At 52.8% G+C, this 25,028-nt stretch overlaps 2 protein-coding genes across 2 annotated transcripts; one reads left to right on the forward strand and one right to left on the reverse strand.

The window, feature by feature from the left end:
* The first annotated feature begins 2,842 nt into the window (after positions 1–2,842).
* CTSB (cathepsin B) lies at positions 2,843–8,510 on the forward strand. Its single transcript, XM_009887938.1, has 9 exons — positions 2,843–2,996; positions 3,565–3,650; positions 4,476–4,590; positions 4,837–4,955; positions 5,636–5,721; positions 6,429–6,575; positions 7,369–7,485; positions 8,034–8,162; positions 8,287–8,510. Exons 1-9 carry the CDS (start codon positions 2,871–2,873, stop codon positions 8,382–8,384), a joined length of 1,023 nt encoding a protein of 340 aa, XP_009886240.1. The 5' UTR covers positions 2,843–2,870; the 3' UTR covers positions 8,385–8,510.
* A 3,233-nt stretch (positions 8,511–11,743) lies between these two features.
* On the reverse strand, positions 11,744–19,522 carry FDFT1 (farnesyl-diphosphate farnesyltransferase 1). The gene is made up of 6 exons (XM_009887939.1): positions 19,343–19,522; positions 15,766–15,894; positions 15,102–15,293; positions 13,874–14,050; positions 13,429–13,581; positions 11,744–12,188 (listed from the first exon to the last, which is right to left on the reverse strand). Exons 1-6 carry the CDS (start codon positions 19,466–19,468, stop codon positions 11,967–11,969), a joined length of 999 nt encoding a protein of 332 aa, XP_009886241.1. The 5' UTR covers positions 19,469–19,522; the 3' UTR covers positions 11,744–11,966.
* Positions 19,523–25,028: the final 5,506 nt, after the last annotated feature.

A 25,028-nucleotide genomic window follows, 5' to 3' on the forward strand; every position in this document is an offset into this window, starting at 1 on the left:
AAGGATGGAGGGGGGGGGTGTGTGCGCGGTGGGTGATGGTGGAAACCGGCAGCGTTTTCTTGCTTGCTGCGTTGCCGCTGGCTGCACGTGACTTGCAAGCAGTGGAAATTGGCCCTGCGCGTCCCGTGCTCCTGCACTCGCTCTATATATAGATCTGCTGTGCACAGGGAGCTCGGGAAAGCCTGGGGGGGTGTGAGGGGTGGGGGAGTGGTAAGGAGGGAGAAATCACATGAGATAGAGGATTTCTCCTTCCTTCACCGGATTTTGGGATACCCCGGGCCATGCAGCTGAGAGTATCAGCTCCACATCACCACCCCAACCCCTGAAACTTCATGCCCATAGGAGACTCCATAGAATGGTTTGGGTGGGAAGGGACCTTCAAAGACCATCTAGTCCAACCCCCCCTGCCATGAACAGAGACATCTTCAACCAGACCAGGTTGCTCAGAGCCCAGTCCAACCTGACCTGGAATGTCTTCAAGGATGGGGCATCCACCACCTCTCTGGGCAACCTGGGCCAGGGGCTCACCACCCTCACAGGAAAGAATATATCCTTATATCTGGTCTAAATCTTCCCTCTTTTAGTTTAAAACCATTACTCCTTGTCCTATCACAACAGGCCCTGCTAAAAAGTCTGTCCCCATCTTATAAGCCCCCTTTAGGCACTGGAAGGGGCTCTAAGGTCTCCCTGGAGCCTTCTCTTCTCCAGGCTGAACGCCCCTATATCTCCCATGTCTTGCGGGGATGCTTCGTGCCCAGAGAGGACTTGGCAAGGGGTTCGTTAGCTGAAACGACCCGCTGTTCCCCAGATATTTGGTTGGCGCTGGGCGATGTCTCGCCGCTTCTGCTGGGTTTTTGCTGGCCGCCGGCCACCTCACGGGGCGGATGTGATGCAGCAGAGCTTAAAAACACAAGCGCCCCGTCGGAGGGGAAACCGCCTGGTATTATATATGGGGTTTTTTTGTTTTTTTTTTTCCTCCTCTTGGTTGGGTCTCGGGTTGCCCGGAGCTCGCAGCTTGCAGGCGGTGTGGTCCGGTAACCTGAGGATGTGAAATCTCCCGTGTCCGTCCGGCGAGAGGGCTGCGGTTTGGGTTTTTTTTCCTTTTTTTTTTTTTTAAGATTTTTTTTCATTAGGAAAAGTGCTTCGGCTCAGGCCTGTTGCCTCTAGGCTTCATAGAGGCATAGAGTGGTTTAGGTTGGAAGGGACCTTGAAGATCATTGAGTTCCAACCCCCCCGCCATGGGCAGGGACACCTCCCAGCAGACCAGGTTGCTCCAAGCCCCGTCCAACCTGACCTTCCTATGGCCACGTTGAAGACATACAAGGCAGAAAACCACACCAGCCATAGCAATGTACGTTTGCTTTGCTGGGCATAACCTGCACGACGGTGCCACCAGCAATGCCAGCGAGTCCCTTGGCTGTGAGGCACTTCTAAGCAAGCAAATACAGATGAAAACCCTTTGAAGAGGTGAGATTTAGGGGTAGGAGGACACACGTGCTGCTGGAACTCAACTGGCTTTTGGGCTGAGCATCCTGCTGAGAGCACGGAGAGTGGGGGGCAAAAAAACAAGATAAGTGGTGGAAGGAGGAAGGGGAAAGGGGGGAAAAAAAAGGCCCTTTATACAGTCAGCTGCAGTCGCCTGGGCTTGTTGCTGGCAGAAAGTAGGACACTCCTGCTGGGTTTTCTTCTCTGGAAAAGCTAAACTTGGCTGTGAGTGGGTGGAGGCAGCCTGCGTGGAGGTGCCTGTGTGTCTCACCATTGCCATCCCCATCGCCAACCATCTCTGCTGCCGCAGGGCTGGAGAGCTGCTGGAAGAGCTGCGTGTCCAACTGCTGGGGCCAGTTTGCCCAGAAGGGTTTAAGCCCAGGCTCTCAAAGGTGATTACACGCTCAGCTCGCTCAGATGAGTAGGAATTAAAGCCTAAATATCTCCGCTGTTCAGGCTGCCGTGGAGTATCCGGGGTCTTAGGTCTCTCCCTGGGTTTGGTGCTCGTCGGGGTGGATGTGGCGTTGGTGGAGTTGGGAGGTTTTGGGAAAGAAGGAGGAAGAAGAGAAGAAGAGGGTGGAGGTAGAGGAGGAAGAGGAGGGGGAGGGGGTTGCCTTGGTGTGTTTGCAGAAGTTGAGCAGCTCGTGGCCCGTCTGCATGTCTGAGTCAGGCATGGGGCCACGGAGCAAGCGGTGGCCACTCTGCTGGTGTTGGGGGTTAAATTGGAGTGGGGCAATTGGGTGTGAATTAGGTTAAAGGAGGCAGGAGAACAGAGGAACCGCTGAGCCCTGGAGCATCTTTGGGCTGGGTGATGCTTGCGCTCCCGCGCAGGAGGCTGTGGTCCACTCTTGCCGTGCTCCTGGATTTCCTCTGCCTCTGCGTTCTCCAAATTGGGACTTCCCGGGCACCCTGAGCCAAGGAATGTGGTTTCACAGCCTCCATCATGAAAAGCCCCAGTGCGAAGGCAGCACAGGCAGCTGCCATGTTCCTTCTCCTAGTCCTGGCTCTCCTTTTTTTTTTTTTTTTTTTTTTTTTTTTTGTGGAAGTAAACACAGCTTTTAATACCCTCCAAATCCCTTGGATCTGCTTCAAAAGGTATTTTCCTGCTGCTACTAATCCTGCAGTGGTCGACAAACAAGGTTGCCGTGTCTTGATTTCTTCTGAGCTTCAGGAGGGGGGTTATTAGTCCGCTCCTGCGTCTCTCCTGACCTTTGGGGTAAATTGGGATCGGGATGGACTCTGCGCAGTCACGTGTTTTATCCTCCCACGTGTTGCTGCCACTGTCCTTCTGCCAAGCTCTCGCTCGCGGTCCCAGCCCTTCTTGGGAAGGTTTCCAACGATGCCCAAATCTGGCTGCAGGTGGAGCGTCCCATTCTCTAGCCAAGATGTGGCCGTACGTGTCCATCCTGTGTGTCCTGGTGGCCTTCGCCAATGCTCGCAGCGTTCCTTACTACCCACCTCTCTCAACTGACTTGGTCAACCACATAAACAAGCTCAACACCACCTGGAAGGTGAGTACCGGATTGGTTTCAGGGTTTTTTTTTGGTTGCATTGCTCAACAGTTTCTTTGAGGGACCCGATAACTAAGTTTTGGGAGTCTCACCACAGTGGTCCCATCAAACCAGCCTTGGTCCCATCAAACCAGCCTTGGTCCCACTTGACTTCTCCAGTGAGTTGATGCTGTTGGGGATTTCTGCAGGGGCGGTAACTGTGCAGTTTCTCCTCTTTGGAGCAGAGCACTGATGAGTTTGTAGAGTAGGAGCAACGCTAAGAGGAGGAAACTCTGCGGGAGGCTGGAAAGAAGCATCAAGCTGTGTTGGTGACCTGGCCAAACCCTCCTCGGCCAAGCTGGTGTGGCCAAAGCTGAGAGGTGGACCTTAGCTTACTGGTCATAACGCACTGATCCTGGAAGGGGCTCTGTTCTGTGTCTATAGATAGCTTGACTCTTGGCCCCTGGGTTTTATAGCAAGTGTCAGACACTGGTTGGGTTTGAGGGAGATCTGGAGCTCCAGGCTGGTCCCAGCAATGCACTTGGTGGCTGTGAAGAGTCACGTCCCATTTCTCTGTGTCTCTTCCCAGGCAGGGCACAACTTCCACAACGTTGACATGAGCTACGTGAAGAAGCTCTGCGGCACCTTCCTGGGTGGGCCCAAGCTCCCTGAGAGGTGAGTGCTGGGAGAAGCTGATGAGGGCCCTGTAAAAGTTTATGTGGATGCTCCTGGTATGTCTGGAGTGGATGAGGGTCTCCTCAAGAGGGTCTCCTCAAAAGGCTGTGAGCAGGGTTGCCCTGGGTGCAGCTTGGTGGACATCTTGCATGGAATTAAGCACAGAAGCATGCGTGGGGGGAACATCCATCCTCTGTCCTGCCAGATACTTGACCAAGCGCATAACTTGTACTCCTTGAAACTCAAAACACTGGAGGAGCTGCTGACCTGGTCTGAGGACTTCAGAAGTATTTATTCTCCTTCAGTAAGCAACCAACAAGACTGAGAGAGTTGGGGTTATTCAGCGTGGAGAAGAGAAGGCTCTGGGAGACCTTATTGCGGCCTTCCAGTACCTAAAGGGGCTACAGGAGAGCTGGGGAAGGACATTTACTGGGGCATGTAGTGATAGGATGAGGGGGAATTGCTTTAAACTGGAAGAGGGGAGATTTAGATTAGATATTAGGAAGAAATTTTTCACTCTGAGGGTGGTGAGCCCCTGGCGCAGGTTGCCCAGAGAAGTTGTGGGAGCCCCATCCCTGGAGGTGTTCAAGGCCAGGCTGGACAGGGCTTTGTGCGACCTGGGCTGGTGGGAGGTGTCCCTGCCCATGGCAGGGGGGTTGGAAATCAATGATCTTCAAGGTCCCTTCCAACCTAAACCACTCTATGATTCTATGAACAAGAGCACTGGTCCTCCAAGTCATCGTCAGAGGAGGTTGGAGAGTCCTGTGCACCCAGTCCTGTTACACTGGTGTTTTTATAACAGGACTTCCCTCTTCTCACTTGCAGGGTGAATTTTGCTGCAGACATGGAGCTGCCCGATAGCTTTGACTCCCGGACGCAGTGGCCTAACTGTCCTACCATCAATGAGATAAGAGACCAGGGCTCTTGTGGCTCTTGCTGGGTAAGAGCGTGGGCAGTTTAAGGTCATGTCAATACAGAGACTGCTGGACAAAAAAATATGCTGTTGAGTTTGCTACTGAACTGCATAAATGGGGGGGACACGGGGGATCCCGCAGTGTCTGAGCTTCTTGATGGGCTTCTCCCAGCCAGGCTCATGCTTGCTGCACTCCTTGCCAGAAGGTTGCCTGGTTTCTCTCCGAGGAACGGCTCTAATGCTCTTCCCTCGGGTTTTTGGGGCTGCCCACAGGCTTTCGGTGCCGTAGAAGCGATTTCGGACAGAATCTGCGTTCACACCAACGCCAAGGTGAGCGTGGAGGTCTCAGCGGAGGACTTGCTGTCATGCTGCGGCTTTGAGTGTGGCATGGGGTGAGCTGCTCTTGCTTCTTTTGCACTTAAAAGGTGGGTGGGAGGAGCAGGGACACAACCTGAAGATGCTGATCTGTCTTCCTGGTTGCCCTAACGAGCAGGAAGTCCAACCAGTGGTTTTTGCTGTAGGTGCTGTAGTTAGGTGGGAACATGAAAGTGACTGCATGGACTGAAGGTCTCTCGGGGACACATCCTGCCTCCAGCAGTAGCTGGATGATGATGGATGGTGGAGGGACGGTGAGCACATAGTGATGCTTTCCCCATACAACGTTGGAAGCCGCCTAAGCCAAAGGAAGGATCTTCCAATAGCCCCAAAGCCTTGGTTTCCAGGCACAAGCCTTCTGCCTGTGGCTTTTGCGCTTGTTGAGAGCAGGGTGGGGAGTTGAGTGTCCAAGTTGTGTGTCTTCTGCTGCTCCTGGGGGCAGAGACTGATCAGGGACCTGGTAAGGAGGCACCACTGCTTTGGGATTTGAAGGCATTGGTGCTTTTAGCTCCTTCTCGCCCTGAAGCTTTGGTGTCTCAAGGTGTAGAAATCCTGGGGAGGGCAGGGACAGACTTAAAACCTTCAACGTGCTGAAGGCTTCCCTTCAGCCATCCAAAGCTGGCTCCGTTTCCCTTGCCTCCCCCAAACGGGGATGGCTCTGAGCAGGGTGGAGCTGAACTGCTGCTTCTTTCTCCAGGTGCAATGGTGGTTACCCCTCTGGCGCGTGGAGGTACTGGACAGAGAGGGGCCTCGTGTCTGGGGGTCTCTACGATTCCCATGTGGGTAAGTCCTGGTGGATACCCTTGTGAAAGCAAAGAGGAGCGTCTCTGCTACATTACCTGTTCATGTCCTTCAGGGTCCTTCTGCATCTTTGTGGCTGCTCCCTCCTTCAAGTCTGGGCTCAAATGCCTCTGCTATCCCAGCTGGCTGCTCCTGTCCCCATGGCTCCTGGTCACCCCTTTGGGTCTCCGAGCAGCACCTAGTGGCAGAAGACCCATCCAGGAAGGGAGCACAGTAGCCAGACTTAACAACCCCACAAGGCTTCTGCTTCCGTAGCCGGCATGAATTGGGCTGTGGTTTTGTTGTTGTTGTTGTTGCTGGTTTTGGACCAGTGCAATACAGTTTGGATGAGGGCACAAACCTTCCTGACACGTTTCCTCCTCAAAAAGTAACCTGGAGGGGTTTTCAGACTGGAAACCTCGGCCTTCTCCTAGCATGGCCATGAGTTAGTTCATGTTTCCATCTTTTCCATCACCTTGTCAAGAGGGAGGTGGTGGGAAACAAGTCCAGAAGGGAAACCCATTGTTGATGCAGCGATTGCTCATCTGGCAGTGGCATACCTGCTCTTGCCCGCACCCTGCTGATCTGTGGGGTTTTGAGGTCAGAAAGGTCTTACCCTTTCTTGGGGTATCGGGTACCTTCTCCAGAACGGCTATTGGGGACAGGGGTGCTTGAGGACAGCCAGTTCACGCCGCCTCTGCTCTCAACAGGCTGCCGTCCCTACTCCATCCCACCCTGTGAGCACCATGTCAACGGCTCCCGGCCACCATGCACCGGTGAGGGGGGTGAAACCCCCAGGTGCAGCCGGCACTGCGAACCCGGCTACTCGCCCTCGTACAAGGAGGACAAGCACTACGGTAAGGGAGGTGGCCTCCATCACTGTTAGATGCTCAGCAGCTCCAGAGCTGCTCCTAGTGGTAGCTTGGTGGGGCTGGCAGGGTTGGACCTCTTCCTGAGCTATTTTATCGACTCGTAGAATTGTCTAGGTTGGAAGGGACCTTTGAGATCATCAAGTCCAACCATTAACCTAACACTGTCAAAACCACCACTAAACCATGTCCCTAGGAGCAGAGGATGGTTCTTATGGTGGTTATTTTCTGTGTTCTCAGGATGGGTGGTCCTGGAGCAAACATAAGCCTGGCAGATGGAGATTTGTCTTAGCTTCAAGTAATTTGGGTTGCTTTGGAAATGAGGATGTGCAAGGGGAAAACTTCCCTTCCCACTGAAGCTGTCTGGAATACGCCTTTGGGTACAGAGTAGGACTTGGGTTAAATCATTTTGCCCAGTGACAGGACAAGAGGGAACGGGCACAAACTTGAACATAGGAAGTTCCATCTTAACACGGGGAGAAACTTCTCTGCTGTGAGGGTGGCAGAGCAGTGGCACAGGCTGCCCAGAGAGGTGGGGGAGTCTCCCACTCTGGAGACATTCCAAACGCTCCTGGACGCCGTCCTGTGCCACTGCTGGAGGTGCCCCTGCTCTGGCAGGGGGTGGCACTGGGGGAGCTCCAGAGGGCCCTCCAGCCCTGACCATTCTGGGATTCGGTGAAGACCTCTTGCAGGAGCATGCTGAGCAAACTCTGTCCAGCTGTCCCACGACCTGCGTGGCCTGACAATGCCATACTAATGGTAGGATTTTTTTCCTCCCTAGGCATCACATCCTACGGTGTCCCTCACAGTGAGAAGGAAATCATGGCCGAGATCTACAAGAATGGCCCAGTGGAAGGAGCCTTTATTGTCTATGAGGACTTCCTGATGTACAAGTCTGGTGAGCATCAGCACTGAGGCTGCAGGGAGCCCTGTTGCCTACTTCACCCGTAGGGTCTGTCTTTTATGGCCCTTGTCCCTCTACTCAAGTCTGAAAAGAGATCTCAAGTTCACACTTGAGCACCTGGTGTTGCAAGAACATGGGCAGATACCATATCCTCTATCCATTGGTTTGTAACAAGAGGAATAGGTGCTTGGGACTGTCTCAGGGAGGAAGCCCCAGTGGGGAACCCCCAGAATTGCAGCTGAGAACAATCCCGGCAAATGGTTTTCCTGGAGTGGACCCCAATTCCCTGTTCTGAACTGCTTGGGGTGTGCCACCCTGGTGACCCTTGCCACGTGTTTCTGTGTGCTGTGTGCTGAGCTGGTGCTTAGCATCAGCCCTTCCTCCAGATGCTCTGCTAAGCTTCAGGTTTCCATTTAACAAAAAAAAAAAACCCAAAAGCTGGTCTCTGGGCTTTGATCTCAAACGTCTCATGAGCCGGCAGCGGTCTGAAGCGGAAGGAGACACGCGGCGCCTGGTGACGTCTTTGCCTTGTTGCCTCGTAGGGGTCTACCAGCACGTGTCCGGCGAGCAGGTTGGAGGCCACGCCATCCGGATCCTGGGCTGGGGGGTGGACAACGGGACTCCGTACTGGCTGGCCGCCAACTCCTGGAACACCGACTGGGGGGACAACGGTGAGGCCACCCCTGGAACGCTGCCTGCGGGTGTGGGGAGAGGGAGGTTGCTGGAGGGGAACCCCTTCCCTGTGCTCCTTTGGCACGATGGGGAGGTTGACTATGGCTCTTGGTGTGCTTCCAGGCTTCTTCAAAATCCTCAGAGGAGAGGACCACTGCGGCATTGAGTCGGAGATCGTGGCTGGCATCCCCAGGCCGGAGCAGTACTGGAAGAGAGCGTAACCCTCTTGATCAAACCACAAATAATCCTGAGTCCCCGATGCTTTTAACCGATAGCGGGTTGGGTGCAGAGCCCCTCCTTCTAAGAGACTATAGTTGAGGTTACTTTATTAAAGCTTTTTATCTTTTTTTGGGTTGGTTTTTTTTTTATTTTATTTTTTTATGGTGGAGCTGGAGGTGGAACTGCTCTCTACAAGCCCTCTGCTCCTGGTGGGTTGTGGCTATGGGGCATTCCCTGCTCAAAGGACTGCTGGAGGGCTCCCTGGCCTCTTGCGCCATGGGATTCGGTTAGCCCAGACCCTTTCCAGCCCAGTCTGTTACTGGGAAGGTTGGAAGCAGTAGCTTTGTGCTGGGATGAGGGACGTGGTGGGGCAGTGGAGATGGACCCTGCTGGGAAGCCATGGCCAGGCGCGATTTGTGTACCCCTGGCTGGGTTGGTCTGCCTGGTGGCACCCAAAACAAGCAGGGTGTGTTAGTGTGTGCCTTGAATTGATTGAATTTAGACCTATTAATGACGAAATACTGACGAACTTGATGCGGGGCTGGCTCTGGCCGGAGCTGTGTTGAGGCCCCTCCTGCCTGCAACAAGTCCTTTGTGCACCACTTGCTCCGCTCCATCCCTTCAGCTGCTGTTTTAAACCACTTGCTCCTCAGCTTTTTAGGTTTGGTGGGTTTTTTTAGTATTTTTTTTTTTTTTTGTCTGATGTAGTTTGGGGTTATTGATCCTAGGGAAGGGCCCGGCCGGAGCTCAACGAGCCTTTGATCAAATGTCCTGCAAGCATCTTAGAAGCGCGCTGGGAAGAGCAAACCAGTTGTCCTCGGTGGTGTGGGGTGGTGGGTCATGGTGTGGTGCCGCATCCAAAGCTGGTGTGGTGCTTTGGGGCTGCAGATGCCGAACGGGGAGCAGAGACGAGGGCTGTTCCCCGGGGTTCTGCCGGGAGCTCAGGCAGATGCTTGGAGGTATCTATCTCGCTAACTTGCACACAACTGAAGCTTTTTTTTTTTTCTTTCCTTTTTTTATTTTGAGCTACCAGCGTTAAGGAAGAAGAAAAAAAACCCTTATTTTTGTTACTGGGGGGACATGTAATAGCTGTGTAGGAGGAATCATGTGATTTGCCAACACTAATATAGTGAAAGAGCTTCTCTTTTGGTTGTTTTTTGTTTTGTTTTGTTGTTTTTTTTTTAATTTTAAAGCACAGAGTGTATCGCTGATGTGGCTGCAGGCCCTGAACCGCGCGAAGCAGGCTCCCCCTTGCACTGTACAATAGCCCCCTTACCTCTGCTCACTCAGACACCAGTGAGACAGAGCTGTGGTGTATATGATTGGAACAACTGTGCCAATAAATGATTTCTCCAAGATCTCGGCTCCTGCCCCTTGGTTGCTTCTGCTTGACTTCAAACCACCTCACACTGGTCTCTTGTTGCTCTCTCCGTTGTGGAAGCCAGTGAGACGCTGCTGTCTTCATGCATGTGGTTGGTCCCAGCGCTGTCCTCTGGCCATACTGGTTGGCAGCGGGACTTGTGCTGACTCCTGAGGAGCCACCGGGCATTGCCTACCCCTGGTGATGGGGAAGGTTCTTCAACGGGGACCAGAGTGCAGCCAGAACTGCCCCCAGCATCTCTGCACGCTGGCACAGGGGGTGCACGGGGAGGAGGATGCACCAAGGCACCAGAGAGCATAGAATTGTGTAGGTTGGAAAAGACCTTCAAGATCATCGAGCCCAACCATCAACCTAACAATGCCAAACCCACCACTAAACCATGTCCCTCAGCATCACGTCTACCTGTCTTTTAAATACCTCCAAGGATGGCAACTCCACCACTGCCCTGGGCAGCCTGTTCCAGTGCTTGATAACACTTTCCGTGAAGAAATTTTTCCTAATATCCAATCTAAGCCTCCCCTGGTGTGACTCAAGGCTTTTTCCTCTTGTGGAGGGGAATTAGAATCATAGAATCATCATAGATGAATTACCCATGTAAAAGAGACGACAGCTAAAAAAAACCAAACAAATCAAACACTCTTTTTTTTTTTTCCCTAAAGAAAACTTTAATTTTTAACAAGACAGGAAGCTGCACAAAGAGAGCTACCGCAAGTTTCTTTTGAACAACAGCTTTAAACTATCTACATCGGTACTTGTGGAGTAGGGGTCCTCCTCCTGAGCAGCAGTCTGGCCGCAGGAGCTTGGCCTTGCAAAGGCCACCAAACTGCACCCAGTAGACAGCTCTGTCCACTACCGGGACATGGGCTGTCCTTCCCTTCACAGAGGCAAAGCAGCATTTGAGGGGGAGGTGGGTAAGGACCCCAAAAACAACAAACCACCCTGGGAAAAATGGAACTTGCCTTTAAAGGGTCGGTTCCTCTTGAAGAAAGTCCAGCCTGATGTCCTTCAAAACAGCAGTGGAAGCTGCCTTCCAGCTTGCACGTCCGTCTAACTCAAAGCACCATCCCAAACTAGAGCCGAGTGGGCCGGGGACACCCGTCCTGGGCCACCAACCTCCTCCTCGGTGGCTCAAGCCTTCCCAGCCCTCGGCAAGGATCACTGCTGCCTTCCAGGGTGGCCAATACACCAAGTCTCCCCATCACCAAAAAAATAAAAACATCCAATGAGGGACAGCACGGTGCCTACCCTCACTCCCCTGCCTTGCAGAGACACCCAGCGCTGCTGCTGCTCTGCCATGGCCACCCGTCCCCTCGGGGTGAAGAAGGGGTGCAAAGCCCAGACCCCGCAGCGGGGTCAGGCACGGGGTTATTAGCTCAGGGCCACGCAGGCAGCTCCCCTTCTCATTTTAACCGCCTCCCCAGCTGCTAAAACACGAAGCTCTGCAAGCGCAGGGCGCCGTCTGCTAGAAGGCAGGGAGCTGCAACCGGTGGCTTTCAGCCAGGGGCACGTCGAAGCGGACAGAGCATCCCACCTCCAACATTATTTACCGTTAAAAGGGCTTGTTTCAAGCCTAGCAGCCTCCTTCAGCACACCAACAGAAACGTGAAGATTGCCTCTGCCTCTTTGCAGGCTGCAGGATGTCAACCAGCCTGGGCTGAGGGCCAGAAGGTGGCCAGAGCCTTTTCCCTGGGTAAGGAAACGTGTTCCTCTCCCGGCTGAAACAGCGTCCTTCCAGTGCAGAGCAGGCACTGGAGGCACTGGGGAAGAGGCTGCCTAAGAAAGGGAGGCAAAACCCAGAAGGTTTTGCTCAGCTCAGAGCTGGGAAGGTGTCTCAAATCTCAAGCACGAAAAGAGGCAACTGGAGTTTCTATTGAAAACCATCCTAACGAAAAAAAAAAAAAAATAATTTCGGTAAACCATCCAACAGGAAAGAAGGGGGGGAAAGAAAATATTCAACCTCAAACAGTAAGACTCCGATTAGCATTCGTAACCATCCAAGCAGATGGCAAGGGTGGTGAGGAGCGGAGTCTGGCAAAGCCACACCGTTGCCCCGGGGCTGCAGCTCACCGGCATCCCATCCTCGTCACTGTCCCCATGGTACCCCGCTGCCTGGCCATCCCCACCGGCAGGCAGGGGACGAGGAGCCTTCTGCCTCTGCTGCCCATCCGCCGACCGTCTCTCCCCCTGCCATCCCCGCTGCCCATCAGTTCTCGCCCGCCTGGACGTACTCCTCGGTGGCCTTGGAGATGGTGCTCAGGTACTGCCAGCTCAGGGCGGCCAGGAGCATGGCGCACGACAGGTAGATGGGGGAGTAGTGGTGGCGCGACACCATGGGGCCGCCGGGCAAGCTCATGGCACGGATGGAGGCGATGATCTGCTGCGTCTTGTTGGATGATGGGTCCGTGCTTGGGATCTTCTGGTAGATCTGGGGAGAGAGGCAGGAGGAGTTACAGTTCCCAACCAACGCTGAGCAGACAAAACAGGACCACTACATGGAAGAAGAAGCCTCAAGGGCCGCTGTGTCCTCAAGAGCAACCTCAGTGGGTGGTGGACTGTCGTGGAGCAAGGACCAGCTGCAAGGGATGCCTGAATGGGGCCAAGGCCCATTTCCCTTGAGAAGTGCATTAAGCCAAGCAGCCTCTTGAGGGCACCCCATGACGGGAGATGGACCACACGGCCCCAGACACAATCCCTCAACCCCAAGTAGTGTTGCTGGGACCAGCGGTTCTCGCCCAGAAACCCTCACTTGCTGCCGGTGCGCTGCAGCCCAACCCAAACCAGTGAAGACAGCCCCAGTGTGACCAGCAGCTGGTGTGACTGCCAGGAAATGGCCACCATCATCAGATAACCCCATGGTCTTTGGGGTTTTCTTTGCATGGTCTGCAAAGCCAATGGTACTTGAGATACATGTCTGCATGAGTCTCAGGGTGGAGTGCACAAGCAGACACCCTCCTCTGGGCTAAGCTGTCCCTTGCCATGGGGCTGCCCAGACCACAAAAGGAGCTCTAATCAGCCATGGTTTGGGGTCTCCCTGGTGCAGAAGGAAATGACTTTTTATTTAACAGCCCTTGCTGGATTTATTTTTTGGGGTTAGAGGTGGGGTTTTTTTTCATGAATCTATCCACCAGATGTTCCTCCACATGAAATTTTAACCTCCACAGTACCCTGAAGTTGGGAGTCCCACTGCTTCAACCACCTGCAAAGAGCTGCCCTCATTCACTGTTGGCCATGGAGCACAAGGAAAGAGCCACCACACCACTCTGCCAGCTGCAACTACGGGCACAGTGAAAACAAGACTGCGTGCTGTGGAGCAGCCCGTGGTGAGATGATGCAACCTGTTCAGAAGTGTGTTGCGGGAAAGGTCCTCTGTGCCTGCTCAGCCCAAGGGAACTCCTGCGCTGTGACAGCTGATGCCTCTGGTTTTCCACCAGGAGGACAGCAGGACCTCGGTCTCTACTTCTCAACACAGGCACAGACCAAGGGTACGTTCAAGGGAACACAAACACCCAGTTCGGTCCAAGTCAAAACCATATGAGGGTCACCGTGCCTTGCCACCACTGAACTAACTAAGAGACAGAAGGAAAGGATTAACAGATTCACAGGTCTTCTCAATTCCACACCGGCAATGAGGACAGGAACAGCCAGAAATCAGCTGCTCAACCTACCTCTTCCACGTACTGGTACATGATGGCTTTGACAGCTTGGATGTTTGTGGCATCCATCATGAGAGTGACAGCTTGTCCCTTCCGGATCTTCACGACACCTCTGAACACCTGCTTGTTGTTATAGCAGGCGGCCAGCGTGGCAATAGCCATCACCTAAGGAGAAACACCGAGAAGCCTTACTGCATTGCGAGGAGCTTGCCAAGTGAGTAACCCTGGCCCAAGTGAAACCCATGGCAAAACACTCCGGAGCGGAGCCACAATCTCACCATCAGCAGAAACAACAGGTACCAGGAAAGAAGGAAGAGATGGAGAACAGAACAGGCTAATACTGACATGACGTATAATCCTCAATGATATATAATGATATCCCCCATGATATATAATCCTCCAACTTCTCATCATCTGGGCTACAGACGATGAAGAACCACTCGAAAGCGTAACTCACCTGGGGGATAGCACAGAAGTTGAAGACACTTTGGTTTTTCAGGCGGGATAAGTATGTGAGGACATCAGGGACATGGTGAAGGGCGTTGGTGATGAGCTCATTCAGACACTGGACAGCCATATCGATGTTCTCTGGTTTGGCAAGGTCCGAGAGCTTCTTTGCGTATCTGCTCCAAACCTAAACACCAAGATAAGGACTCGCAAGTTGAAGGGTACATTCATGCCGTAAGAGAGACATCAGTAACAGTCCGAGGTCTGGGAGAGCAACAAGAACCGCCACAGACCCATGAAAGCCTTGAAGGATTGGGGCTTGCTAGGCTAAAGAAAAGAGGGGTGGGTGGGCTGCGGGGACACGACAGTGGTCTTCGCACGTACAAAGGGATTTCAAAGCAGAAGGATGCAACTCATCTCCACGTCTTCTCTAGGGAGGGCAAGGAAAAGATGCCTCACACATCAGGCTAACATCAAGAAATGTTCTATGAGACAGGTGAACCACATGGCAAAAGTAGATAAAAATTCTTGGAGGGCCTGAAGAAGAACGGACAAGCATCTGTCTGGCACAGGCAGAGCTGATCCTGCCTTTGGGAACAGACTAGGTACGCTCTCGAGATGTCACCAAGCCTTATCCTCCCTCATTCCTAGAACCAACATAACAGAGAGGGGAAAAAGCTGCCCAACAAGTTCTTGGCAGTGCGGGGACATCACTCCATCCCCACATGTGTACCCAGACACCTAGAGATAGATATGGAACTTGTCAGCCCGCTGTCATTAGAACTGTTATCATCAATAAGAAGTACAACCAGCAGTAGCGATCTTATGCAGCACAGCTGTACTGTAGGGGTCTTTACAAAAATCAAAGCAGATGGTCAAGTCTCTCCTGTTAACTTTGATTTAAAGGGACGTGAGAGACACTACAATTTTAGCTGTGTGCACCTTGTGCTACGCACCCTGTAATGCATTCCTGAGACAGGTGTCCTGGGAAGCACGAACAGTTGGCTCCATCCATTACAGGTCTTGGACAGAAGTATTAAAAGACTATAAAGGGACACCAACAAACGGTGGGAAAACCCCCGTCTTGGGGAATTTCAAAGGAACTTCCAGCAGGAACGCTTCTAACGAGAGGATGCAGCTCACTGTATCAGAGCAGCAGTGACAATACCTTCAGCCTTAGCGCATTTCCCAAAGAGGCACGGCAGAAACGCTCCCCACAAGGCGATGTTTTCCCTTACCTCTCTGGGCCAGAACTCCCTTCCTTCCAGCTGGTCCTCCAAATAGTCACGGATGATGTTAGTTTTCTGCAGGAAGAGGCCCATGGAGTTTGCCAGCTCCGTGTCCTGCCCGACGACAGGATCTTCTAGCTCTGATGCAGAGAAGAGACGGGAAAGGCCGATCCCCACCAGCCCGGCAACGTAGTGACAATACTGCACGGCACCGAGAGGGGAAGGGGCAGGAGAAAAAACGAGATAAAAGGAGTAGTTACACAGAGCTGCCTATTTGCCACAGTGAGTTTTACAAAAGTGATGCTCAGAAGTAATTGACAGTACGCTTTCTGCAAGTTCTCATGGCTCTCCCTGGGACATCTCAGTTTTTCCACGCCCAGCAAACATCTCACTGAGGATGTCCCACCAAAGCAGCGCTCTGCTTCCAACAGCTGAATGAACCGCCCACGGGGGAACAGCTGATGTGACGGGTCACCCAAAACACATGCTGGCAGGCGACACCAACAATCCACACCATCCTCCCGTTACCCACAGGACCAGCAGTCTCTCAAAGCCTTCCCAAGCCCGCAAACAGCTGAACCCCCTTCCCACAGGGATGTTCTGTCTCCTCTTTCCCCAGAGACAATGTGGGCCCTACTATGTTCAGCTCAGTCCTCTCTCCAGGCTGACTTACCTTATCCCACTCGTGCTGAGAGTCAACCTTCTTCTCCAAGAACTCTGCCATCCCGACACCCATCTTGTGGCAAATATCTGAAATCACGTCCTGGTAGACCTTTGACAAGTTCCTGAACTCCATGGAGATCTGCAGCACAAATCACCACGAGGGGAAAAAAAAAAAAAAAAATATTAAAAAATAGACAGCGTCAGGAAAGAAAAAATAGCAGAGCTCAACATTTATTAAGACATCAGAAAAAGACTGTTTATCAGGCTCCTATCTCATCCTGGCTGGAGATCTAGGATAACTCCCACAACTCGAGTTGTTTCAAGGTCCCTAAAGCACAGGCTCTGTCTGTGCTCAGTCTAAATGGAACTGTCTCTGGCGGTAGATCAGACACAACAATATCTTTGGGAAGGCTCTGTGGCCTTGGACTAGTATCATCTGGGAGCTGCAGGACAAAACTAGCTAAGCTTGGTGCACAGAGTCGGGGTTTTTTTGGTAATTTGTGAGAGCACCCCATCACGCCAACCACGGGAAAAGACGGGGGAGGTTTCTGGTGCTCTGTCCTCCTGAGCCCTCTCCGGCTCTGGCTCCACAGGGCACATTTTGCACAATTGGAAAGGCATCAAGCAACGGAGAACGCATAAAATCCTTCTTTTGCATCTCCAATAATATGATTCCATGACTCAGCTGCTCTCACTCTGGAAAGAAAAGTGCTTCCTCCCCTTCCCGAACCTGTGGAGCACCACGATTTATTGTGCTGAGTGCTCTTCTCCATCAGTGGGTAACTACAGCCAGCCCTGGGTGCACGTCTGGTAAGGACAGCAGGCTGAACCAGTACAGCTCGGACAACACCACCACAGCAGATCCAGGCTCTACTCCATGCCCTGTGCCTCAGTCTCTCTGTAAAATAAGTATTATTGACTCTGCTTCTGTCTCAATGGCTTGAATCCACTCCAAGGAGAAGCACGACCTGCGAGGACACCTCTACCAAATATTAAAATCATACCTATGAACTCAGATTTCCCAAGTAAATAACATATACACACCAAGAGAGAACAACGAAGTGCTGTAAACACATTCTCAAAAGCTTTTCTAACGTACCACGCCATTGGCATACCTACCGTGTCTATCGCTATAGGTCAAGAATGCCCTGACACAGCCACCTCCTATACAGGGCACAGCCACTGTCATCCCAAGGCTGAGCATCAAAATTTACAATGCACCTCGGTTTTCCAAACAATTATACCATTCCCACTGCTAGGGAAAGCCCAATAAAGGTAGAATAAATTTAAAACGGTAAAAAGCTGAACAAAACAGAACTTCCTCAGAAAATGACATGCTCCTCACTGTAACTACTATGCTTTTTCTTAAACAGAGCTTAAAAAATAATCTAAAAAAGAAACCCAGCTATTCTTGATCAACAGAAGCAACAGCAAAACTACAGCGTCCACCACAGGCTGGTCCTTATGCTCTCCCCAAAACCGGCCAGCTGTACCCCCACTCAGCGGAGCCCAGTTTTGCCATCCAGCCCCAGCATCTCCTGCTGTCGGCTTGATGGATCCCCTCGAGGACAACTGGCCAGATGGGTTCCCCCTTTGGTGCTGGGAGATGCTGCATCTCAGCACGGCAAAGCTCCATCGTCCCCTTGTTCCTGCTGGGGCTGAAACCTGCCAGGAGACCAGGACACGCGTCGCAGTTTCAGCTCTGCTGCTTTGCCTCCTGAGTGCCTACAGCACAGAGCCAAGACCCTACAGCCACATAGAATCATAGAATGGTTTAGGTTGGAAAGGCCCTTGAAAATCATCGAGTTCCACCCCCCCTGCCATGGGCAGGGACACCTCCCACCAGACCAGGTTGCCCAAGGCCATCTCCAGCCTGGCCTTGAACACCTCCAGGGATGGGGCCTCAACAACCTCTCTGGGCAACCTGTTCCACTGCCTCACCACCCTCACAGTGAAAAACTTCTTCCTAATCTTTAATCTAAACCTGCCCTCTTCCAGTTTAAAGCCATTCCCCCTCGTCCTGTCACTACATGCCCTGGTAAAAAGTCCTTCCACAGCGCTCCTGTAGCCCCTTTAGGGACTGGAAGGTGGCAATAAGATCTCCCCAGAGCCTTCTCTTCTCCAGGCTGAACAGCCCCAACTCTCTCAGCCTCTCCTCATAGCAGAGGTGCTCCAGCCCTCGCGTCATCCTCGTGGCTCTCCTGTGGACACGCTCCAGCAGGTCCGTGTCCTTCTTATGTTGGGGACTCCAGAGCTGGATGCATTACTCCAGGTGGGGTCTCACGAGAGTGGAGTAGAGGGGCAGAATCCCTTCCCTCGCCCTGCTGGCCACACTTTTTTTGATGCAGCCCAGGATATGGGGGATCTGCACCAGTGATTTAAATATCGAGCACGGACTCAATCACTCAATCAGCGACCCCACCAACGTGGCCCCGATGTCCTTCTGATCCCAAGGAATCCCCAGGCAGAGCTTGGGAAGCAGCATGGGCCAGAAAACATTTCTTAAGGACAGTCTGGGATGCAACCATGCTGTTCTGGATGCTGAGAGAGTTTAATGGCTTGGATATAGCCAGACATCCTCAGTCGGCCTCCAGGTCAGAGAACAGGCTCCAACACTGCTTCAGCTTGCTAGTGGAGATGGAGACTCCCTGTGGTTTCCTTTTAGAAGGATCCTTAAAGCAGTAAGACTTTGGACAATATTGTTACTAACAGTGAGGGCCACGAAGATGATCAAAGGGCTGGAGCACTTCTCCTATGAAGAGGTGATTCTTCTGCTATGAGGAGAGGCTGAGAGAGTTGGGGTTGTTCAGCCTGGAAAAGAGAAGGCCCCAGGGAGACCTTATAGTGGCCTTCTAGTATCTGAAGGGCACCTACAAGAAATCTGAAGAGGGACTCTTTGTAAGGGCATGTAGTGATAGGATGAGGGGGAATGGCTTCAAACTGGAAGAGGGGAGATTTAGGTGAGATAGTAGGGAGAAATTGACTGTCAGGGTGGTGAGACTCTGGGACAGGTTGCCCATGGAAGCTGTGGCTGCCCCATCCCTGGAGGTGTTCAAGACCAGGCTGGATGGGGCTTGGAGCAACCTGGGCTGGTGGCAGATTTTTATCTGATATGCATGTCAAAGATGAGCAGACAGACTCCTGTAGGTCTAGAGCAGATCCTGCAGGACTGCTGTAAATGCTGGGCTGTCCATAAGCCAGACGCCAGACAGGCTTTCCTCCTCTCCCTATCTGTTAGGGGTCATAGGACACCTGACCCAGGTAATGCACAAATCCAAATTGCTTTCCGCGAGGAGACAGTCAGTTACTCTTCCAACAGGGGAGGCAAAAAAGCCACATTTTAGAGCTGGCACAGGTTCTCTCTCGCTCACGTAGGGAATTGTGCAATGTCTGGGTTTCTCACGCCAGCTCTGCATCCAGCCCTACGCGCAGGTGATGGAGCTCTTCCAAAGAGCAACGGGCTCGCCGGCGACTGAACGAGCTCAGCAGGCAATGGCAGAGTATATGTCCCTCCGCATACCGTGGAGAGACAACCACGCACACAAAGGTGACACAGGGCAGCTGGAGCAAGGAGGCGGATGCCTTACCGTTGGGAAGTCTTCGAGCACTTGCCGGTCCTTCTCCTTGCTCTCCATGTATTTCCACTCTGGTTGATAGAGATAGGAGTGAAACTCGTGCAGCATCGGGACCTTCACATCTAAGCTGATGGTCATGTCATCCTCTATAGTGTCCAGGGCACGAAGAACTAGGTAGAATATACAGACAGCATGTCTGGGAAGGAGAGAAAAAACAATCATCCCTTACTTGGGATTGCTTGTTAGGTAGGACAACCAGCTTAAATTGACCACACAGCTTTCAGCAGACGCACTTCCAGCTCTACACCACACACACTGACCGCGCCGGGTCGTTGATGCCTTTGGAAATACAAGCACTTCCAGCACAACTCTCTTTCCCGTTTCAAGTGATAATGGTACTTCAACCACCGAGCAGAAGAGAAAGCGGCCATCTGAAAAACCTTCCTGGCCCCCACCGCTGTATCCTGAAGACTGAATGGGGATCTTATCAATGTTTATAAATCCATAAAGGGAGGTGCCAGGGGGATGGGAACAGTCTTTTTTCGGTGGTGCCCAGTGACAGGACAAGAGGTAACGAGCACAAACTTGAACATAGGAAGTTCCATCTTAACACGGGGAGGAACTTCTCTGCTGTGAGGGTGGCAGAGCAGTGGCACAGGCTGCCCAGAGAGGTGGGGGAGTCTCCCCCTCTGGAGCCATCCCAAACCCGCCTGGACGCCATCCTGTGCAACTGCTGTAAGTGCCCCTCCTCTGGCGGGGGGTGGCACGGGATGATCTCCAGAGGGCCCTTCCAGCCCTCACCAGTCTGGGATCACAGTGTCTCCCACAGTCTGGAAGTTGGCTTTGGTCGAGGGATGCCCGTGTTTAATCCCTCCTCCATCAAATCACAGAATGGTTTGGGTTGGAAGGGACCTTTGAAGGTCATCTAGTCCAACCTCCCTGCAATGAGCAGGGACATCTTCAACTAGATCCAGGGTGTCAGCTTCCCCAACCTTCACCTGGGGACAGTGGCTGTCCCCTGAACAGCAGGAAAAAAAAAAATAAATGCATTAGGAACTTGCTGCTCAAATCCCAGCGTCACAGGAGCGGGTTAGGGATGGAAAGCGCCAACAGCAGTGCTTCCCACCTACCTCGATCATCACCTCCTTGAACCTCCAACTCTGAGCACAAACTCCCCAACGGGCTGCGAAAGCTGCGGCACGCCTGAGCGGGGTTAGGAAACCCAGGTTTTTCCCTTCGTGCAGAGAAGGATGGCAAGGCTTTTTGGCTTTGTAAGATGCGTATCAGGGAAGGGATGGACCCACAAATTCTCCCTGGGAAGGGCACTGTGAGATCCAACCCTGCAGGCAAGACCCAAGGCTCTTGGCCAGCGCTCGCTAGGACGCAGGAGGACAGAGCCCAAGGTCTGCTGTTGGAAAAAGCCAATGCAAAATAAAGAAACGTGGAGAAAAAAAAAGCATGTGTGCTTCTCTTATTACATCCCCCTCCCTGCACCCAGCACCCTTTTAGCCTGTTTTGGGGGGTATTAAGGGGGTCCCTTAGCGCATAACAAGAATATCAGGACTGGCAGATAGAGCCAAAACACCCTGAATTTTGTATTTCTGTGCACAAGACGCTGGAGCCAGCCCACGTGTCCCAGCACCCCAGGGGAAAGGTGCCCATCGCTCCATCGGCCGTGCCTTCCCCACCTGGGCTTCACGTTGCCGAAGCAAAAAAAGAAAAGTCCCCGTGGCGAGAAATACTGCCTCCGACTCCAGGATTTATAGAAAATAATCCCCTAGCTCTAAATAAGCAGAGTGGTATTTCACAGAGATGATGTGTTTATTAATTGTTTAACAAATGGAAACTAGCTCTGACTGTTTTAAGTGCTAATTACTAAGCAAAAGCGTTGCTTTCCTGGGACGACAACGTGCAAGCAGTGATTAAGCAGCCAGGGAAAACCAACTGGCTCTTAGAGCCAATACTCTTAAATTGGGCATTTTTTTCCCTAATTGAAGGGTATTTAACACTTTGGTCACACCACATGCCCGAGTGCTCACGAGCATCTCTCTCATGCCCTCCTGTTCCTTTGCACGACTGAGTTTTTCCATTTCAACCGGGCTGCAAACGCTCATCCCACACGATGCGAGTACCCGGGGTTCCCACCCGCTGCCAGCAGCAACCAAGAAAGCCATAGCAGAAGCTGAAACGCCATCCCAGAAGCACCTCTCACATCTACACCACGCCAAGAGCAGAGCTAGTAATAACTCCAGATTAAAAAATTCGGTTTAAACCCTCTTCTGCATCCAAACCTTAACTGCTTCCCTGACTTCCATCACATACTGAAGTTAGCTCTGTGATGATTTGGGCAAATCAAAGGAAGATATTTTTTACGTCGAGAGTGGTGAGCCCCTGGCCCAGGTTGCCCAGAGAGGTGGTGGCTGCCCCATCCCTGAAGACATTCCAGGTCAGGTTGGATGTTGCTCTGAGCAACCTGATCTAGTTGGAGATGTCCCTCTTCGTGGCAGAGGGTCTTTAAGGGTCCCTTCCAAACCAAACTACTCCACGATTCTATGAAATGTAAGATCATAAAAACAACCACGCGGTGAGTGTGGTCTGCCTGCAGCTGCCCGTTTCTCTGCAAGGTTCCCAAGCACCATGGTCCCAGCTGAGCTCCAACCTGAGACCCATGGGGATGACAGAGGCCAACTGAAGCCACGCAGTCTTCACCAGCAAACACACATGACAGTGCTGGGAGGAGGACAGCCCACTATTAACTGCCCTTTGCACAACTGGAACCATCCACTTCCAAAGAGCAAACCCGGTTTGATCTCAGGGCTCAAGCTCCAGCCCTGTCCTAGGTGCAGCTCTCCCCTTCCCAGGTGAGGAGGTCTCCTTTCTCCTTGCCACTGCATGCACAAGGCTGGTTCTCTCCAAAAAGCAGCTGAACCTGCAGGAATTGATCCTGAAGGGCCCCAGGGACAGGCAGGACCACAGGGCTGGCAGCAGGGGAAGGGAGAAGCATCCCTCTCCTCCTCTCCACGACCAGGACAAGAGCCACAATGTTGGGTCCTACCTCCTCTCCACCACCAAGAACCACGATGTTGGCTCAGCTGCCAATGAAGCTGCAGTTTTGAGCCTCCCACCTTCCGAGAAAACGCCCTAACCCTGGAGCAACGGGCGAGACAAGGCCCTGGCCAGCAAAACACACGGTTTACAGGGCCAAAAAAAAATAAGCAGGAAGAAAGCAAACATTTTAGCTCAACTCCCTGCGCGCTAGCATCGCTCTGAGCACTCATCCAGAAGTTCTCCATTTTCCAACGGTCCTTGGGGACCATGGAAGCTCCCCTGGGAGCAGGGGTGTGAACCAAGACAGCATGAGCTTCACGCATCCCCAGCCTGCAAGTAAAGAGATTTTTCACTCCAGAGAAGCGGCAAATTTGGGGCCAGGGAGGGGACCGGGCTGTGGCGTAGGAGCTGACCCCCTGGCAGCACAATGTTTCACCACAACCGTGGTTGTTTTAACGCTCCAGACAAATATTAAGCAGTCTGTAAGCACAGGGGTTCAGTTTAACCCCCTAACGGGGTCAACATCAACGAATGCACTTCTTTGCCGCCATCCAGCACAATTAATTCCTTCGTTAAGCTTGCCGCTCTCACTATCCCTATATTCTGCCTATTTTGCGTTTCCCTCTTTTGTCCCTAAACTCTCGAGCGGAGCTACTGTGCTTTGAAAATTAATTTCTTCTCACCCGCTACAGAGGCGGCTGTAATTCAGCAGCAATCCCCAGGCAGCCCTATATTGCAAAGACCCAGCAATAGGATTTTTAGGATGCCAGGCAGAAGTTTGTTGCGCCCTGAGGGTAGGGAGCCATCCCTATCCCAGATGCAGGAATTAAAGAACAGGAAAAAAAAAACAACAAGAGAGACAAGAAAGCTAACTGCAGGAAGATCAAAGCAAGCACACCACACGCAGACGCTGCTAAAAGGTTTCAAGGCGGCTTATTGATTGGTCTTTTTTCCTTATTTTCTTTTCTTAATTTCTACATTAGCTAATACACCACACATAGGGGAAAAAAAAAAACAAAAACCAACTTTATTCTTGGCCCCACTCGTACCTTTCCACGCAACCCCAGCCAAACCGCTGGATTTCTTTGCTTTTCCCGTAAAAGCGGCTGCAGACACACCATTTCCTAAACGCTGCCAGACAACAGCTACGGGGCACCATCCAAAATGCCAAACCGGGGCTCAGAAACCCAACAGATAACCCAGTGTTCAGGCTGGCGCCTGCAACCGCTCAGCCGAGTCGCAACCGCAGCATTAGATCCGTTCGGTGCAACCGGTAGGAACCCTTAATTTTGATGATTAACCCAACCTTGGGATTAACCATAGAGAGATCTACATCAGTTATTTCTATATGAATATAATATATAAAGCATATATACACACACGAGGTGCCAGGCCAGCTGAGCTATCTGTTACTGTCGCCATCCAAAAACTTTCCTGCACCGGTCAGCAAAATTCATACAGAAAAAAAAATAATAATAATAATAAAAAAAAACCACAAACGTGTGTACAACAAACCCCCTCCCATGATTGCACAGGTTTTAAGGCAGTTGCTTCCAAAGGTACTTTCCAGCAGGGTCCGGACCCTCGGTCAGCCCCGGGTTTCTGCTCAGCGAAGGCCATCACCAGCCTTGGCCGCTGCCAGGACACATTCCCAGGGTGTCACAAACAGCACACGGCCAGGCGCCGGCGTTTAACTGTCTGTTGGCCAAGGAAGCCCTAGTGCCCCGTCCCCAGGAACCCAGCGGAGGGGTGGAGGCATTACATCCCGTCATCACGGACGTGAAAAACCTCACGTCCAGCTGCTGCATGGAGCATCCCCCCCCTCCCTGGGCCAGTTCAGCCCAGCACCCTGGGGATCGGCTGCACGAGGGGGACGGGGGGAGAGGAAGCATGGCCCAGCAGCTCCGGGAAAGAAACGTGGCATATGGGGGTGTTGCATGGACCATCTCCTGAGGAACCCCAGTGATGGGGAGGGCATCGCACCCACCACCTCCTGAGGAGCTCCGGTGTCAGGTGCAGACAATGCACCCACCACCACCCCCCTAGGACCTCCAGTGTCTGGGGGAGGGGCACTGCATGGACCACCTCCTGAGGAACCCCAGTGATGGGGCAGGGGCATCGCACCCTCCTCCTCCTGAGGAGCTCTGGTGGCGGGGGCGGACAATGCACCCCCCACCACCCTAGGACCTCCAGTGCCTGGGGGGGGCACTGCATGGACCACCTCCTGAGGAGCTCTGGTGGCGGGGGCGGACAATGCACCCCCCACCACCCTAGGACCTCCAGTGCCTGGGGGGGGCACTGCATGGACCACCTCCTGAGGACCCCAGTGCTGGGGGGGGGGGGGCATTGCACTCATCACCTCCCAAGGAGCGCCCGGGCCTTGGGAGGGGACAGACAGTGCACCCACCACCTCAGAAACACCCCCAGTGCCAGGGGTGAACATTGCACCCACCACCTCCAGGAGACCCCCCCCAGTGTTAGGGGGGGGCTTTACACCCTCCACCTCATGAACACCCCACTGCCCAGGGGGACATTACACCCACCACCTCCAGGAGACCCCCAGTGCCAGGGGGGCGTTACACCCACCATCTCCAGGAGATCCCCAGTGTCAGGGGGGGCCCTACACCCACCACCACCCATGGACCCCTGG

Source organism: Charadrius vociferus, unplaced genomic scaffold (genome assembly GCF_000708025.1).
Source record: "Charadrius vociferus isolate BGI_N301 unplaced genomic scaffold, ASM70802v2 scaffold36, whole genome shotgun sequence".
Taxonomy (NCBI): domain Eukaryota; kingdom Metazoa; phylum Chordata; class Aves; order Charadriiformes; family Charadriidae; genus Charadrius; species Charadrius vociferus.